The 15,383-nt window shown below is 48.1% G+C and overlaps 2 protein-coding genes across 2 annotated transcripts in view; both read right to left on the reverse strand.

Moving 5' to 3' along the window:
- The window catches only part of LOC8030819 (protein toll-like), a 48,749-nt gene extending 39,078 nt beyond the window's left edge, over positions 1-9,671 (reverse strand). The window contains exons 1-3 of the mRNA XM_040208250.1: positions 9,662-9,671; positions 8,133-8,632; positions 1,542-1,680 (exon numbers count right to left, since the gene is read on the reverse strand). Coding sequence (XP_040064184.1) covers positions 1,542-1,680; positions 8,133-8,632; positions 9,662-9,671 — 649 coding nt within the window. The remainder of the gene's footprint in view (positions 1-1,541; positions 1,681-8,132; positions 8,633-9,661) is intronic.
- Positions 9,672-10,601: 930 nt separating this feature from the next.
- Positions 10,602-11,327, reverse strand: LOC120838368 (leucine-rich repeat-containing G-protein coupled receptor 4-like). Its single transcript, XM_040208251.1, has one exon. The coding sequence runs from the start codon at positions 11,325-11,327 to the stop codon at positions 10,602-10,604; it is 726 nt and encodes a 241-aa protein (XP_040064185.1).
- Between the last annotated feature and the right edge of the window lie 4,056 nt (positions 11,328-15,383).

The raw sequence follows: 15,383 nt of genomic DNA on the forward strand, positions 1-15,383 counted from the left end.
GCGAAACGTGCGCGCTTTTGCCCACACCCCCCGGCTCCGGCGCGATCGCAGCGCCGCCGCAGCTCCGTGACGTCAAACCCGCGTGTCGGTGTATAAGCAAACTCTTGGTGTTATTAAATGTTGTTGCCAGTTGGAAGTTTGTGTTTGTCCGTCCTTTCTCGTTTTCTTCCTCAAGTTTACGAAATAACTTTAATTTTGACGGTATTGGCATTGTTCCTTTGAGAGTGCAATGATTTCAAGCTTCCAGCATGCTATTTACAAACACCGTCGAACTTGTTGTTTCAAGGTAATGACGTCACAGAGGGGAACCATAGGAGAGCGCCACCAAAGCATCTCGCCGCTAATAGTGCGAACCTACTCGGACAAAGCGGTAAGAACAAAAGTAGGAAAGTTTTCATGCTGCAATGTTATCTTTTTTTTTTTTTTTTTAGTTTCGGAGGAACTTCCGCTTTGCACGGCTGGCTTGCGATGACCTTATCAGCGTTCGCGTTGACGGCTGCCATTTTTCAAGGATTGACGGATGGATGAATGACTGGATACTGCTGAACCCTTTGAATCCGAGAAGCAAAAGTTCCGCTAGAGGGCGGCTCGCGCCGTCCTCTAGTGGCGCAGGCCACCCTCTATCCGCTCGGTTTGCCGCTCTGAAAAGTTGCGGAGAGTTCGGCTGGGCGCGCCGATTCTCTCGCTCCGATGCGGAGGCGCTCAGGGATCTGGTAGCTCCAACTCGGATGATTGGAGCGCTCGAAAGTGACCAGCCGAATATACCAATAGTAATTTCCGTCAATACTGCAATGCCATCATGACCGCTAATAACAAAATAAAAAATAAGACGTTTACAATTTTCTGTAAGGCCGAATTAGAGCGCAGCTCTTGAGGAGGAGGACGGGGTACGGAGGGAAGGGAATACCTCTCCTCCCCCTCCCCTCCTTATCGCCTCCCATTTAGCGGGAAATTTAGCGAAATATTTTCCCGCTAAATTATAGTGAAGACTTCCCCGCTAAATTTAGCGAAAAGATTTTCCACCTAAATTTAACAGGTTAAGTTTCCCCACTAATGTTAGCGGGGAGATTTACATCTCGCGTGACCTCAACACCAGTTCAGTTTCCCCGCTAAATTTAGTGGGGAAAACTGTGACGTCCGATAATGCAAGGAGCGCGGTTACGCCGACGACGATGCCGAAGCTGCTCACCCTGGAAACGGGCGCCTAAGAGCTGCGCTTTAAAAACGTGAGTGAAGAAATTATTTTAATTACCATGACGATTATCACGTCATCTAATGTTCGCCAAGTCCGACAAATACACGGTGAAGAGAAAACTCGCCTGTCACCCAAACTTTAAAAAAATACTTGTTCCAATTAAAATTAAGCACCTTGTATGGTCCTAAACTGCAAAGCCCTCGTCGTTAATGTCAGGAAAGTGTGTAACGTGATGATGATGATGATGATGCATGAGCGGCGTCACACGCACGTTGTTGCGACGAAATATCGCAGGCTGTGAAATGGCCAGGAGACAGGGGAAGCGAGACGGCAAAAATGAACGTACCGAAAATGGGAATCCCGATTGTGAGAATCAGCGCCGTCGCGATGGGACAGAGGTCCGTCTGCTCCAGCTGGAAGAAGGCCCTCCCGGAAACCGGATGGTCCTCCCGCACTGCACACCGCACCAGATCGCCATCTTGCACCTGCGTGCAGGGGGGGGGGGGGGGGGGGGGGTGGACATCGGAAGGTAGCGGGACACTTGTTTTGCAGCCGTGACAGTGCGCACGGGTTTTCAAGCACACATTTCGTGAATGTCGGTGGTGAAAGGGCAAGGAGATAGCGATGGTGCTTTGCCTTGTATTCGACGACACCCCACTCGAAAACAATAAAAGTATATCGGAGTAAGTTAAAGGGGTCATGAAACGCCTTTCCAACTTCTTCCTCTTTAGCTTTCCTCCTCAACTCATAAATCGCGCATTCCACTAAACAGTTCAAGAAGACGAAAAGAAGGGAGGCCCCCCTCGCTCGGAATCTGGATTGTGTACCCGGACACATCCATTCTCCCCCTAGAAGATTAGCCCGTCGCTCAAAATTCAGACACAAGTTGCTTTCCCCAACCCGTTCACCCCGAAGCTGACAGTGCTGTGGAAGCTACGTACTCGTTGGGCCAGCCACATTTGCCGCGTGAGCGTGGCAAATGTGGCTGCAGAGAATGAGGTCAGGTGATGAAAGGGAGGCGGCTGATTGGTCCGGCAAGCGCGTAGCTTCCACCACAATGTCAGCTTAGGGGTGAAGGGACTAAGTGAGGTCCGGTTTTTTGTGACGTCAGTTTGGACCCGATGACGCGCTTTTGGGACCGCGGATGTATCACAGTGAAAAGGCAGAGAGCTTACGAAGGGGAGGAGGTACGAAATAGTCCGCTGTGTTTTCAAATCTTCGCACTGAAAGCCAGGCTTTTGACTTCCTTCCTTTTTTCTTTTGGCCCACTGAACGATGTGTTATTAGTAAAATCCCTATTTAAAATGATTTATCTTAACCCAAAAATCGTTTCATGGGCCCTTTAAAGAACTAAGAGGATGTGAATAAAAAGTCTACGAGTCGTGAGCAGAGCAGTGAAAGGGGAGGTGAAAGGAAAGCTTTAGATAGATCGTTTAAGTAATTTCCATATTGGTACCAGATACTCCGCTGGCGCCTTTGCGTACGCATCGTATAGTTATTAGGGAGTTTTTAATAGACCACGTTTCCCCCTCCGCTATGCCCTCCGCAACGAAAAAACCGCTAATGCGACTGCGCGCCCATGGCATTGACTGTAGAAATCCGGATCTCGCAGCGGGTCGCGGAGGGCTTACCGGAAGGGGGAACGCGGTCTACGAAAACTCCCTATTAGAGAGTTTTAGAATAGCGCACGCTAAAGCTTTGCGTACGCAAATAATAGCGTCGTCGCCACAGCGCATGTTCCGAACGTAAACCAGGTTTTGCGCTTTGCGTGCGCAATTTTAGCGTGTGCTATTTCTCGGAAATAGCGTGCGTACGCAAAGAGTCTTTGGGCTTCTTCAAGGAGGATTCGTGATGAGAAGTTGGCTAAAGCCAAGAAAAGCATAGTGAAAAAAATGGCGGCTTCCAGGATTATGTCGGGGCTGCTTTGGCGGCGTCATGAGTGCGACGTCGGCGGCATCCTCGCGATTGCGATTTTCAATACGGGACGACATTGTACTCGGTTTGGCAACGATCACCGGCAACTTGATGCTTGTCATGCGCGAACATTTCTCAACGAAGGTACGATGTGCGAAGGTCAGTACACGAGACCTCTCTTGAAAAGGTGACGCATGCGGACACGACCGGTCAACCGCTCGCGTGGCATTCTCATGTTTAAACAAATCTAAAATTGTACTCTCGACCAAAAAACTTGTTTTTTCTAAAGTTACAGCATTTCGTGTGTGAAATAAAAATTGTGATTGTATCTTGTGACGTTGAAAGTGCGAGATGCTTGGGCTCTTGCGTGGCGACGTGGCCACAGCCCTAGCAACCGAAGATCGCCAGAGGAGGGGTGGGCGGTATAGGTTACCAGGTTGGGCTTTTAATAACCAAATTTGGCTATTTTGTACTGCGATTGGCGTCAAAATAACGTGGTTAGCTATGAGGCTGTTTTTGGGCTGTTTCAAATCCTAACGCGGCTAATTATTTCTTCTTTTTCTCGCTTGGTCTTCAGATGGGCACAAAGCCACAGTCCACCCTTTCCGGATTCCCGCTTTCTGCGACTTCCTGGGTGAAGATACGTGAGCGTCAAGGAGGTTAGAAGTACTAGGAGGGGGCACGCTGCATTGTTGGTGAAGCCTAGTTATAAAAAGTTTAAACGATGTTGTGCCCAGCGTGACCGCAGATCTCACTGTCGATTGGTGCGCGTGACAGGTCACGTGCGACATGGATGGTTGATTGTAGGAGGATTCCTTGCAGGCTTGCGTGCACTCCGTCCGGTAGGTTTTATCGAATGCTAGGCTGTGGTGTATTCTAGTGCACCATGGCTAGACGAAGGCTAGCTACGGTCACGTGACGTGGTCACGTTGGCCTGATAAGTGAGGAGAGTAAGGAGAAAAATGAGAAAGAGGCGAGGCGTCAGGGGAACATGGCTTGTGGAGGCTACGGGCCCTCTCCTACCCTTCTATCCTCCTTGGTGAGCGTGGCTACACCATAGCGTGGCGCCAGATCCTATTAGGTAGTTTTAGAATAACGTACGCAATTTAAACGCACGCTAGCGCTAAATTTATCGCTCGTATTAGCGCACGCGACGCGAGAGAGTTTTAGAATAGCGTTTCTTCGTCGCGACGCAAAAGCCCAAGCATCTCGCGCTTGCGACGCCACCAAGATACACTCACAATTTTTATTTCACACACGAAATGCTGTGACTTTAGAAGAAACAAGTTTTTGGTCCAGAGTACTATTTTGGATTTGTGTAAACATGAGAATGCGGCGCGAGCGGTTGACCGGTCGTGTCCGCTTGCGTCGCCTCGGCGAGAGAGGTCTCGTGTACTGACCTTCGCACACCGTACCTTCGCCGAGAAATGTTCGCACGTCACAAGCATCAAGCTGCCGATGATCGTTGCCAAACCGAGCACAATGTCGTCCCATATTGAAAATTGCAGTCGCGAAGATGCAGCCGACGTCGCACTCACGACGCCGCCAAAGCAGCCGCCGACATAATCCTGGAAGCCGCCATTTTTTAAACTCTGCTCGTCTTGGCTTTAGCCCAGACTTGGACGTAGTTCAACTACTCTACTCAAACTACTGTAGTTTAACTACATTTCCGAGTAACTTGGTAACTTTCAATTACAACTTGATATGGGTAATTAGTAGTTTAATTTAATTACTTTTTTCAGGTAACTTCTACTCAAATTACTAACTACTTTCGAAATTATATAGTGCTAATTTTGCCCATCACGAAAGTTTGAGCGCAAAAGTAAATAAGACGCCGGCAGATGAAGTGGCCTTCCGAACAAGGGGCCCCCTCACATTCCGTACCCACCGTAGAAACTGCATCACAGGCGTCCTTAGGCCAAGGTGGCGACGAGCAGACGAAACATAACACCGGCGCGTACACGCAGGCGCCGAACCTCCGGCTGCAACCATGAAAGACGGGGACACTCCGAAGGTTGTTGTTGTTTTCATATTGTCTGCCTTTAGTGAGTTCCGCCTCAAGCGGTTTGGGGGTTCCACGGGAGACGCCACTGGAGTGACCTCGCAGCTGGGCGCCTGTTCCCATGGTCGCCTCGTCGTCAGTGCATACGCCTTTGCAAAGCCGGACTCCCCCGCGCACAAACCCAGACACGGATAATCCGTTCATGGGAGCACGTTCCCGCTTCCAGCTGCAACTTTACGAGCGACGATGCTTCTTCACGTAATTTTTCCCGTCCTTCCGATCTTCCATGCCAGGGAGACCTCCTCTTTGTTGAAAACGATTTACTTGTCGGGCGTGTCAGGCGCGACAGGATACCGTAGTCGCCGGCGAGGATTGTGAGTTGCCCTTGGGAGATCCTTTTGTTGGTTCTGTTAAACAAAAATATATTTTTCTTTTTTCAATAGCGTAGCACTAGCATTGCAACAAGACGCGCAGTCGTCCGGATGATCTCATCGTCGTGGCGCGAGACTTGGACCCTTGACGGTCAGGTGCACTCGCTCAGCGTACTCTCAGAACGTCGAAGGAATGGAGAGTGGCCAGTCATAACAATCTTAACTTGCCGAAAAAAGAAAAAAGGAGGTGAGTTTGTTATAAAAGACCCCCTACCTGAGGCAAACCTCACATGTTTTGTCATGGACACCTAAGATGAGGACACTCGCTTACCCGACCCTGCACAGCCTGTTCCTCAAATTCAACGCTGCTATTCCGTCAAGCGCGTCGGTGGAACGTCTTTTTAGCTTGACTGGGGACGTCTTGAGGAGGAAAAGTGGAAAATTCTCCTATCAAGAACTTCGAGCGAATAAACTATTTCGGTGAAAATGTAAGCCCTAAAATGACCGCATTTATTTTAGGCTCGCAGGATTTTTCACGGATCAAAACTGCCGTTTATTTTACTACCACAAAAATATAAAAAAAGTAATTTCGAAAGTAACTTCAAAGTAACTCGCTACTTTTTCGAGTAGTTAGTAGTTTACTCAATTACTATTACAAATGCGTAATTTCTAGTCTACTCCAATTACTTTTGACGTGGATACTCAGTAACTTAACTTAACTACCTTTTTTGAGTAATTTGTACATGTCTGCTTTAGCCAACTTCTCATCACGAATCCTCCTTGGAAAAGCGCAAAGACTCTTTGCGTACGCACGCTATTTCCGAGAAATAGCGCCCGCTAAAATTGCGCGCGCAAAGAGCAAAGCCAGGTTTGCGTTCGGAGCATGCGTAGTGGCGACGACGCTATTCTTTGCGTACGCAAAGCTTTAGCGCGCGCTATTTTAAAACTCCCTATTAGCTCCAGTGAGCTACCGTCCTACATTCAGCTTCGAAGCCGTCGCTTTTGTATTCATTGTGGCTTATCTCATACCCACAAGTTCCTTTCTCCTTCCTACTGGCCTCTCTTATCTCCTTGAGTTTTCCAGCATCCTCGTACAAAAGGCACCTCTTCCGAGGAAAAAGGACACTAAAGGCAACTCAAGACATCCAGCAGAATTTGACGCCGTCCGATAATGCCTGATGTATCGGATATAACAAAGGAGGCTTTCTGTGAAACATAGACGTGTCTTAAAGCACACTGAGCCATAACAAAAGACAAGAGATTAAAAAAAAAATAATAATAATCAGAACAAGGCCAAGTTAAAAGCGCAGGAGCAGCCATATTTCGGTTGCCAACCTGAGCTTGCCATCGCGCTCCTGACACTGCCCAAGTCGAATGCCGCCGTGGAGAGAGTATTCATTCACGTGTCTCTCACAAAGCCAGATCTAAGGAAAAGGATGTCCCTTCGAACTCTTCAAAACATCCTCTATATAAAGTTTGCTTTCCTTGGAAAGAAAGAGTGATGTAAGGATTTCAACCTTACTGAGGAATGTTTTGCCCGTTTTAACACGGAAATCATGTATGAAGCTTGTCTGCTGAGCACGAGCGAGTGTTTCATAACTATGTGACTGTAAAAACTCGTGTGGAAAATTTCGGTACTTTCTTGTTTTTGAAATAAAAGTTTTTAGTACATTTCAAGATGTTGTACATCTTGCCAACTGCTTCTAAGCCTAGATATGCAGACGCCGTGCCTTCGCCTTGAGCACGTACATTCGTGCGCAAGATTTTTTGGACTCTGCAGATATTTTAAATATGGCTACATTTGGGGATTTGGCTACTTTTGGGCTACACTTTTTGGCATTTGGCAGTTAGAGCTAAAACCTACCAGGCAACCATGGGCGGCAGGGGCATCACTATGGTGAACTAGAACACCATGGCGTCAATAAAGCGCCTATCAACTCCTCCCTTCACGTCACGCGGTTGGCGTGCGGGTGCGCCCTTTGGACGTCCTGGAAGCAGCTGACATCGGCTTTAGAGACCTGCGGACGGACACGGGGTGCCATTCCGTTCATTGGCCTGCCATACCGTTTTCGACACGCAGTCGTCTTACCATGTCACCGGGCCGTAAGCGCACGGTGCCGTCGCCCCTGTATGCTCAACATGTATGCACAACGTGCATGCCCAAGAACGAAATGCCTTTGTCGTTTTCCAAGCGTCGCGCGCACTCCCTTCATGGACGCGCTAAGTCACCTGATTAGCCTGTACCTGGCAGAAGAGAGGTTTCGGCAATGTTCACCCCGCGGAAAAGTGCTCAGAAGCTGCATTTACCATGTTTTTTTATTTATAACTTTTGCCCGAAATGCTCTCTCATTCCTTCGAGAATCAAGCAGCAGCGCTTTTGGTTCATTTTTTTTTTTTTTTTCTTACCGAAGTGCACTTTTAGAGTTTCCGCCATTGTGTGTAAATAATATTGTGATTGCATTCTTTGTTAGTACCCGCACTTACGAACCTCTCATTACGATTACGGTAGGATGTCATTCAGCTAAAATCTGGCACTCGCGTCCAATTTGTACGCGGCGCTGACCTCCCGTAGGTGACGTCATGTAGACATCCATCACTGAGGCCTTGTTATGATTGTAGGACGCATGGGCTCGAGTGAAGAGCTGCTTACCACACCCTTGATGGTCCCGGCCCACCTGGTGAAAGCGTAATCTTCACAGTCGCAGCTCCACGGGTTGCCGGACAGCCAGACGCTGGAGAGGTTCATCTTGGACACCAGGTCGGTAGGGAACTTTGCAAGCCGGTTGTTTGCCAGGTTCAGGGATCGGAGGTTGGGTGACCTGTCGGCAAGATCGTCGTCGAGTTGCCGCAGGCGATTTCCACTGAGATCGAGTACGGCGGTCTCCGTGGGAAAAGTGGAGGGCAGCTCTTCGAGGCTTTCGTTGGCGCAGCTCACGCGAATGTCCATGCCGAACACTTCGTCGTCGTGGCATTCGCAGGTGCAGTTGGCGTCGCATCCCTGGGGCCAGGCCTTTAGCTTCTCCGGGGTCAGGTCGTATAACAGCCTGCCGCGAAACCTCGGAGGACCTTGGCAGATGGCCCAGTCGGGGCTCCGGGTGCCCCATGTGGCGATGAGCCACGAGAGTCGACAGTCGCAGACGATCGGGTTTCCTGCCAAGAAGGTCGGCTAATAAAATTCCGCGTTCGCAGCTTACTTTTTTTTTCTCAATGTGACAGGTGTTTTTCTCGAAAGTTATTTGATTTAACAGGCTCGATATTTTTCAGTGGCAATTTTGAGTGTCTCACAAGAGCACGTGTGTTTCGTGGGACACGGGAACCGAAGCCCAGAGGGAACCTTAGCGCGACACAAGTACTAGTTGGAAAACTTGCCGGTATCGATAAGAAAAGGAACCCCGAATAAATAATAATAAATAATAAATTCCGAATAAAGAAACACGCCTCGTGGACGGTTCAGGGGGGCTGTATTCTGGTTAACCCTAAAAATATGTTGAAAACTAAAAATTCTTTTGGTTGTAGCTTGAGTTTTCGAGAGCAGCCTTAATTCGGGATTTTTGGGGCGTCTTTGATTTTTTATAAAACTGGACGGGCGGCTATTTTTCGGGGTTTATTGATATATACCAGAAACAGCTAGGAAACACTTCCTCTCATAACGTATAAAAGAAGCAACGTTTCAAAAGCTAAGTCGGTCTCGGTGAGTAGAGAACGCTTCGTTGAGGCGCCAGTCTGGCAACCAGTGGCACGCTTTAAAAGGGGCACTGACACCATAAAAGTCTTTTTTTTTTCTTTATTTTTTTTTTGTCTAAAACGATGCAAGTTTTAGTCATAGACACGCAAAAATACCACAACGCAGTAAAGTTTCCCCACGCGCACGCGGGCGCCTCTTTATTTTTGGTGTTTTTCTCTCTTCTCACCTTTTCCCTTTTTTTTTATTTGTGACGCAATCGATTATAAAATTTAGAAGTTTTGTAAGCGTCATTTCTATAATAGTTAATAGCGGCATTCATAAAACATGTTTTTTAACGCAATTGGGAACGCACTGCGGCCCTTCTGTTTGAAATGCCAAAAATCGGAGCCCGGAGTGGTGTCCCCTCCTCGCTTTTTATCCTCCCTCGGATAACATGCGGGCGTTCGGCACATGTAGTATTGAAGATGATCGGTGGGTCCAGGAATCAGACCCACCGATCATCATCGTTTTCAATCCTTTTGGATAATAACAACACATGACGTTGACCTGTCAGTGCCCCTTTAGGCCGCGGTACCAGTGCTCATGCATCATGCAAAAGCGGACACTGTCTGGGGCGTGTCTCTCCCTTGTACGACTGACACATTGTTCAAATAAAAACCCTCTGCAGACATGTTGGAAGCATGCATACGTATTAAGCAAATATGCGTCGAGAGTGTTGGAGGCGTGCTCGCAGACAATTCCGTCACGTCAGCAGACCGTGTCTTTTGTATGCTCAATGAGCACTACGACTACGGCTTTAGGCAACGTTATTAGATTAGCTCAGTTACGTAACTGCTCATAGACGCTGCATGCACGAGCAGTACCCCCCCCCCCCCCCCCCCCCTTTAACTCACCACGACTCACCTGGCGTCGTTCAACGCGCCACACGGGTGCTATGACAACTGAAGTGTATTCTATGGGATACGTACGTTTCGAAGCGCAGCGTTTAGAGTCGGTGACAGTTCAAGAATGAAGTTGACGCTCCTTCCACCTTTTTCCACTTTAGCAGAGCGAACGCTGGAGAGGATGTCGCCTCCCCTCAGCGTTCTCTCTGTTAAAGTGGAAAGAGGTGGGAGGGGCGTGCACTTCGTTCTTGACCTGTCACCGACAATAGATGGCGTTCCGCCGTACCCTATGAAACATAGATTTAGTAAACGAAAATCTAGATGGCTCTTGGAACGACAGGAGGCGGACTGAAGTGAGTGAGATGTGGAACTCTCTTCCGCGGGAGTTCCACAACTGAGGCAATCCAGTAACGTTGGCTTTAGGTGAGGCTTGACTATCACGTGATCGACACATATATAGCGGCACGATAGCGGAGCCCAGAGGCTGCATTTTTAAACGTGCCACGTTTTCCGCAATTTTTCATGAAGAGAGGAAGAGGAAAGGGGCAGACTAACCGTGGATGACAAGACTGTCCAACTTGTCCAGTGATGCGGGAAAGCTGCGCCGAGGAATCGTCACTAGCTGATTGAAGGACAGAGAGAGGGTTTGCAAGTTGTTTAAACTTTCGAAAGCTCCGCTTTCGATCGCGCTGATATTGTTTCCGGATGCGTAGAGGGTCCGAAGCGCCGGCACGTTATCAAAGTCTCTTCGTTCGATAACCTGCAACAAGTTGTCGTTGAGAATCCCCCTTTTCAGAGCCGTCAGTTGCCTCAACGATCCGTTCAAGCTGAAGATTCGGTTGTTTTGAAGTTGCAGGTCTTGCAAGTTTGATAGACCCTCGAAACAGCCCGTTCCCAGCCATTCGATTCTGTTCTGACTGATGTACAACTGAGCAAGGTCGGAGTTTCTCAGGAAAGTTCCGTCTCGAATAAACGCAATCTCATTCATGGTAAGATTCAACACGACCAGTGTAGAGAGGTTCGTGAAGGTATCAGTGATATCTTGGACCTTGTTCATGGAGAGCTGGAGTGCCAGAAGGGCCTGTGTACGGCTGAAGACACCTTTCAGGCTTCTGATGGCGTTGCCTTCCGCGTTTAAAGTAGCGAGCTTAGACTTCTGGTGAAAAATGCTTTCGTTGAGAAATGAAATATTATTGTTGGAGAGATGGATTACTTCGACGTTGTAGAGTTTTTCGAATGCTTGTGGATGAACTTCGGAAATATTGCAGTTGTTCATGCCCAACCATCGTAAGCGCTTCCACGATCCAAATTTTGGAACTGATTGCAGCGGATTGTGGTCAACTTGAAATTCGAGGATCGATGCATTCCGAGACGACAGCTGATCAATGTTCCAGATGTTGTTTTGTTGCAGAAGTAGCACCTTAACACAAAGACGAAAAAGAACAGCATGGAAAGGTGAGCTTTTTGTGAACCAAAATAATGAAAACATCAATTCTTTTTCTGACTATAATCTCAACACAATATTCACAAAGTGTTTAAATTAACGAAAACCATGGCTCCGCATCAAAATTAGCGACGGATATTGAAGACCACTTACTAACCGAAACCCTACACGCAAACGTAAAACAAAAAAGGTAAGAAATGCATCGCTTTAGAAACTACTGAGAATATATAATTTTTGTCTTTATTTAAAGTCGAAACGCAGAAATTGGCTACCATCTAGCAATGATCAAAGCTTCGTTTCCTGAAAGTGGTTGCGTATATAATGTTTCATAAAATAGTTAGCCTAGTTACACGCAACTTGAAAAGCAAAACACACGTGAGGACAATTCTCATATCTTTGGGTCCTTATCCGTCCTTGTGCTATTGGCGCCTATTATCTTCAATCTAATGTTGAATTTCACACGTTCATATAAGCCGTTTACAAGTCCCTGTAACGCCGAATCGGAGCGCAGCTCTTGAGGAGGAGGAGGGAAGGGTACTGAGGGGAGGGTAGAACCCTCCTCTTTATCCTCCTACCCTCATTCTTTAATATGCTCCGGGGGGTCACCTGACCTCGGGGGGGGGGGGGGGGGTGTCGCGTGACTTCGGGAGGGGGGCCACGTGACCTCGGGGGTCACGTAACCTTGGAGGGTCACATGGGGTCACCTTGGGGGTCACGTGACCTTGAGGTGACCATGGGAGGGGTCACGTGACCTTGGGGTGACCTGGGGGTCATGTGACCTTGAGGTGACCTTGCGAGGGGTCACGTGACCTGGGGGTGCCCTTGGTTACGCCGACGGCGACGCCGACACCACTCAAGCCGGAAACGGGAGCCTAAGAGCTGCGCTCTAAGACGAAAAATAGTCGTGCTTCGACTTTCCGTCAAACGCAACGAAGATGACATGGCACAAGGGTGTTTTTTTTAACGAGCAGCATGTTAGCCCTGAACTTAGTAGAGCTATTTCCCCGCCAAATCATACGAAAAACTCGTGACGTGAGACTGTGGCGTCACATTACCGTGACGTCAGCTCACGTGACAACATGACGTCACATGACACTTTGACGCCATGTGACACGTGCCATTGCGATGTGCGTGGCCTTTTAGTGTCACTTGAACTTACATCACGGTAATGTGCCGTCACGTGTGACGCTGATTCACGTGACATCATGACGTCGTGTGACGCTGTGATGTCACGTAACGCAATTGCGTGACGTGATATTGTGACGTCGTGCTGTCGAACCAATACGAGTAAGAAACGTTCGCACTCCTATATAAAAAGCAATCGCTTAAAAACTTATTTTTTCACCTTCAGCCGCCGTCACACGCTAATAATACCTATGCTAATACATTGCACAAAGGACAGTCTGCTCACACTGTCTCACGCGCGTTTTAAAGCACAAAATGCCTTTTAGCGCTATCCCCCCCTCCCAAAGTTTATTCCGTTCGTGAATTTCCTGCTAAATTTAGCGGAGAAAATGGCGTCACGTGATCTACAACTTTTGAGGAAATTGACGGCACGCGACCTATACGTCAACTCAGTTTCCCCGCTAAATGTAGCGGGAAGATTCACGTTTTGCGGCGAAAACATCTATTCCGTTTCCCCGCTAAATTTAGCGGAAAATCGACGTCACGTGGCCTATCCAATTTACAACTTATAATAGTTACCCGCTGAAGTCAGCGGGAAGATTCGCGTCCTGCGACCCAGCCATCAATCCCGTTTCTCCGCTAAATTAAGCGAGAGAAATCGACGTCACGTGACCCATACAACCATTCAGGTTTCCCGCTAAGTTGAGAGGAAAAATATACGTCCCTCGACTCGCCAATTCCCTCACCCCACCCCTCTCCTTTTTTCTTCTCCCCCCTTCCCCCTCCTAGCAACAGCTCCTCGATAACCCTACACCCGTTTTCACCTCAAGAAAGAAGTTTTGCGCATTGTTCATACGCGGCGCGAAGTAGTTCTTACGGGATTTCGTTGTCGGAGGATAAAGCGATGCTTTCGGTGTTTGAAACGTGTACGTCTTGGTAAGACAACATATATCTTATCTAAAATGCACTTACATGTACCTTGGTACTCCACATGAAGGAGAAATGGCAGGACTTTTTTTTTTTCCTATGTTTCTTGAGGTGAAAAGGGTATAGGTGATGTCGCTCCCAGGGTGTTCCACAGCATGTCAGGCATCATAGGAGTTTGAAGGTAAAAGTCGCTGCCAGTTGTTTTACTTGTACGAGGGCCCTGTCACGATGGTCATTCAGACACCGTCTGCAGACACGTCATGTTTGCAGGGAACACCCTGTCTTTCGTGTGTACCGTTAGTGCGACTGCGTCTTTACGTGCTCCTCTTTGATGGGCTGACGAATAAAAATCAATCTGCTTTAAGTAGTGACTGGAACTATGATTCAATTTGCGATTTATATCATGCCAGTTTTACTATGATGATTTAAATGAAACAGTGAGTGCGAAAATAATATCGGATATATTTTTTATTTACCGCCTGTTTTTAATTCATCCAACTAATCACTATTCCTAGCTACCGTAATTTAAATGACGTTAGTCTGATTAAATCAAATAGATCCGATTTCCTTTAAACAAAACCGTGATTCTTTTTTTCTACCTTTGGCCCCAAAGAGTATGGTGCAACTCGGACATTTGGATGCATGTACGCAGGTGTGCTATCCCATGGGCGGATGCGCATGCAGGTACACAAAAAACGCACACACGCGCACGTACTTGGAGGCACGCCTAGGATACAAGCAATGTACGGACCAGGGTTGCGGAGTTGCCACCCCGGAGTTGGAATGATTCCGGAATCATTCCGCATTTTCACGACCCCGGAATGGAATGGGAATGGAATGGCGGCAACGTTGAGGGGCATGGAATGGGAATGGAATTAGGTGCCTTTTGCCCGGAATGGAATGGGAATGGAATTAGGTGCCTTTTGCCCGGAATGGAATGGGAATGGAATGGGCACGGTTCTTTTTCTTTCTTTTTTTTTTAGTGTCTACGGTCAGCTAAACCGAGCCAGTCACCGAGTCAGTTGCTCAGAAATAAAATGAGCGGGAAACTGCTAGCCCGCGTGGAGCCCTAACAGACTTATACGCCAAAAAAATGCAAGAGAAAAAACAAGCGTCAAAGCAAAGAGCAAAGGGGGAAAGGGGGGTAGCGTGGCGCCTTTCACGGACGCGCAGGCGTCGGGCTTCGATGGCGTTACACGAGAGCGAAACAAGAAACCAGGCACCAAGCAAAAGAAAAGGGAGCGGCAAAGAAAGAAACCGCCATGCACAACTCCTCATCGTCCTTCTTGTCATGCTTTTTTGTTGTTGTTGCGACGGTTTATAGAATGCACGCGCGCTCACAGACTGAGGTGTGGGAGCGGAAGCGACTCCTAACTCGCAGAGCTCGTATAACTCGTTGCGAGTGGCCGTGCTCGTTGACCCGGGCGCCGCCGAAAGATGATCAGGTATTGTTTTCTTAAAGTTCGAGGCGCGTTGTTTAGCAGGCAGCCAACCCTGCTGCCTTCCACGTTCATTCGTGCGCACTCATTTGAAGTGTGAAATGTGGGTTTGCTTCGGCATTAAAACAAAGCGAGATTCACTTCCCTCTTCTCCTCTTGCGCTTTGCTCCGAGGCTTGTTTTTTATACTGCGTTTGTAGTGTAAGTCCGCCTATTACTTGGTCTTTGTTCCGATGCTTGTTTTCTGTGTTATATATATTTTAGTGGGTTGGGGTTACAAGCAAGCTAGCGGATTCCCGCTCATTTCCTTTGACTTAGTCTCTGCATACTTCGTTTCACCTTGCGATGGACCGCTGCGGACGCTACGAGTCACCCTAGGCAATCCAGCACCGTTAGTG

Source organism: Ixodes scapularis, unplaced genomic scaffold (assembly GCF_016920785.2).
Source record: "Ixodes scapularis isolate PalLabHiFi unplaced genomic scaffold, ASM1692078v2 PGA_scaffold10__122_contigs__length_95168666, whole genome shotgun sequence".
Lineage (NCBI taxonomy): Eukaryota > Metazoa > Arthropoda > Arachnida > Ixodida > Ixodidae > Ixodes > Ixodes scapularis.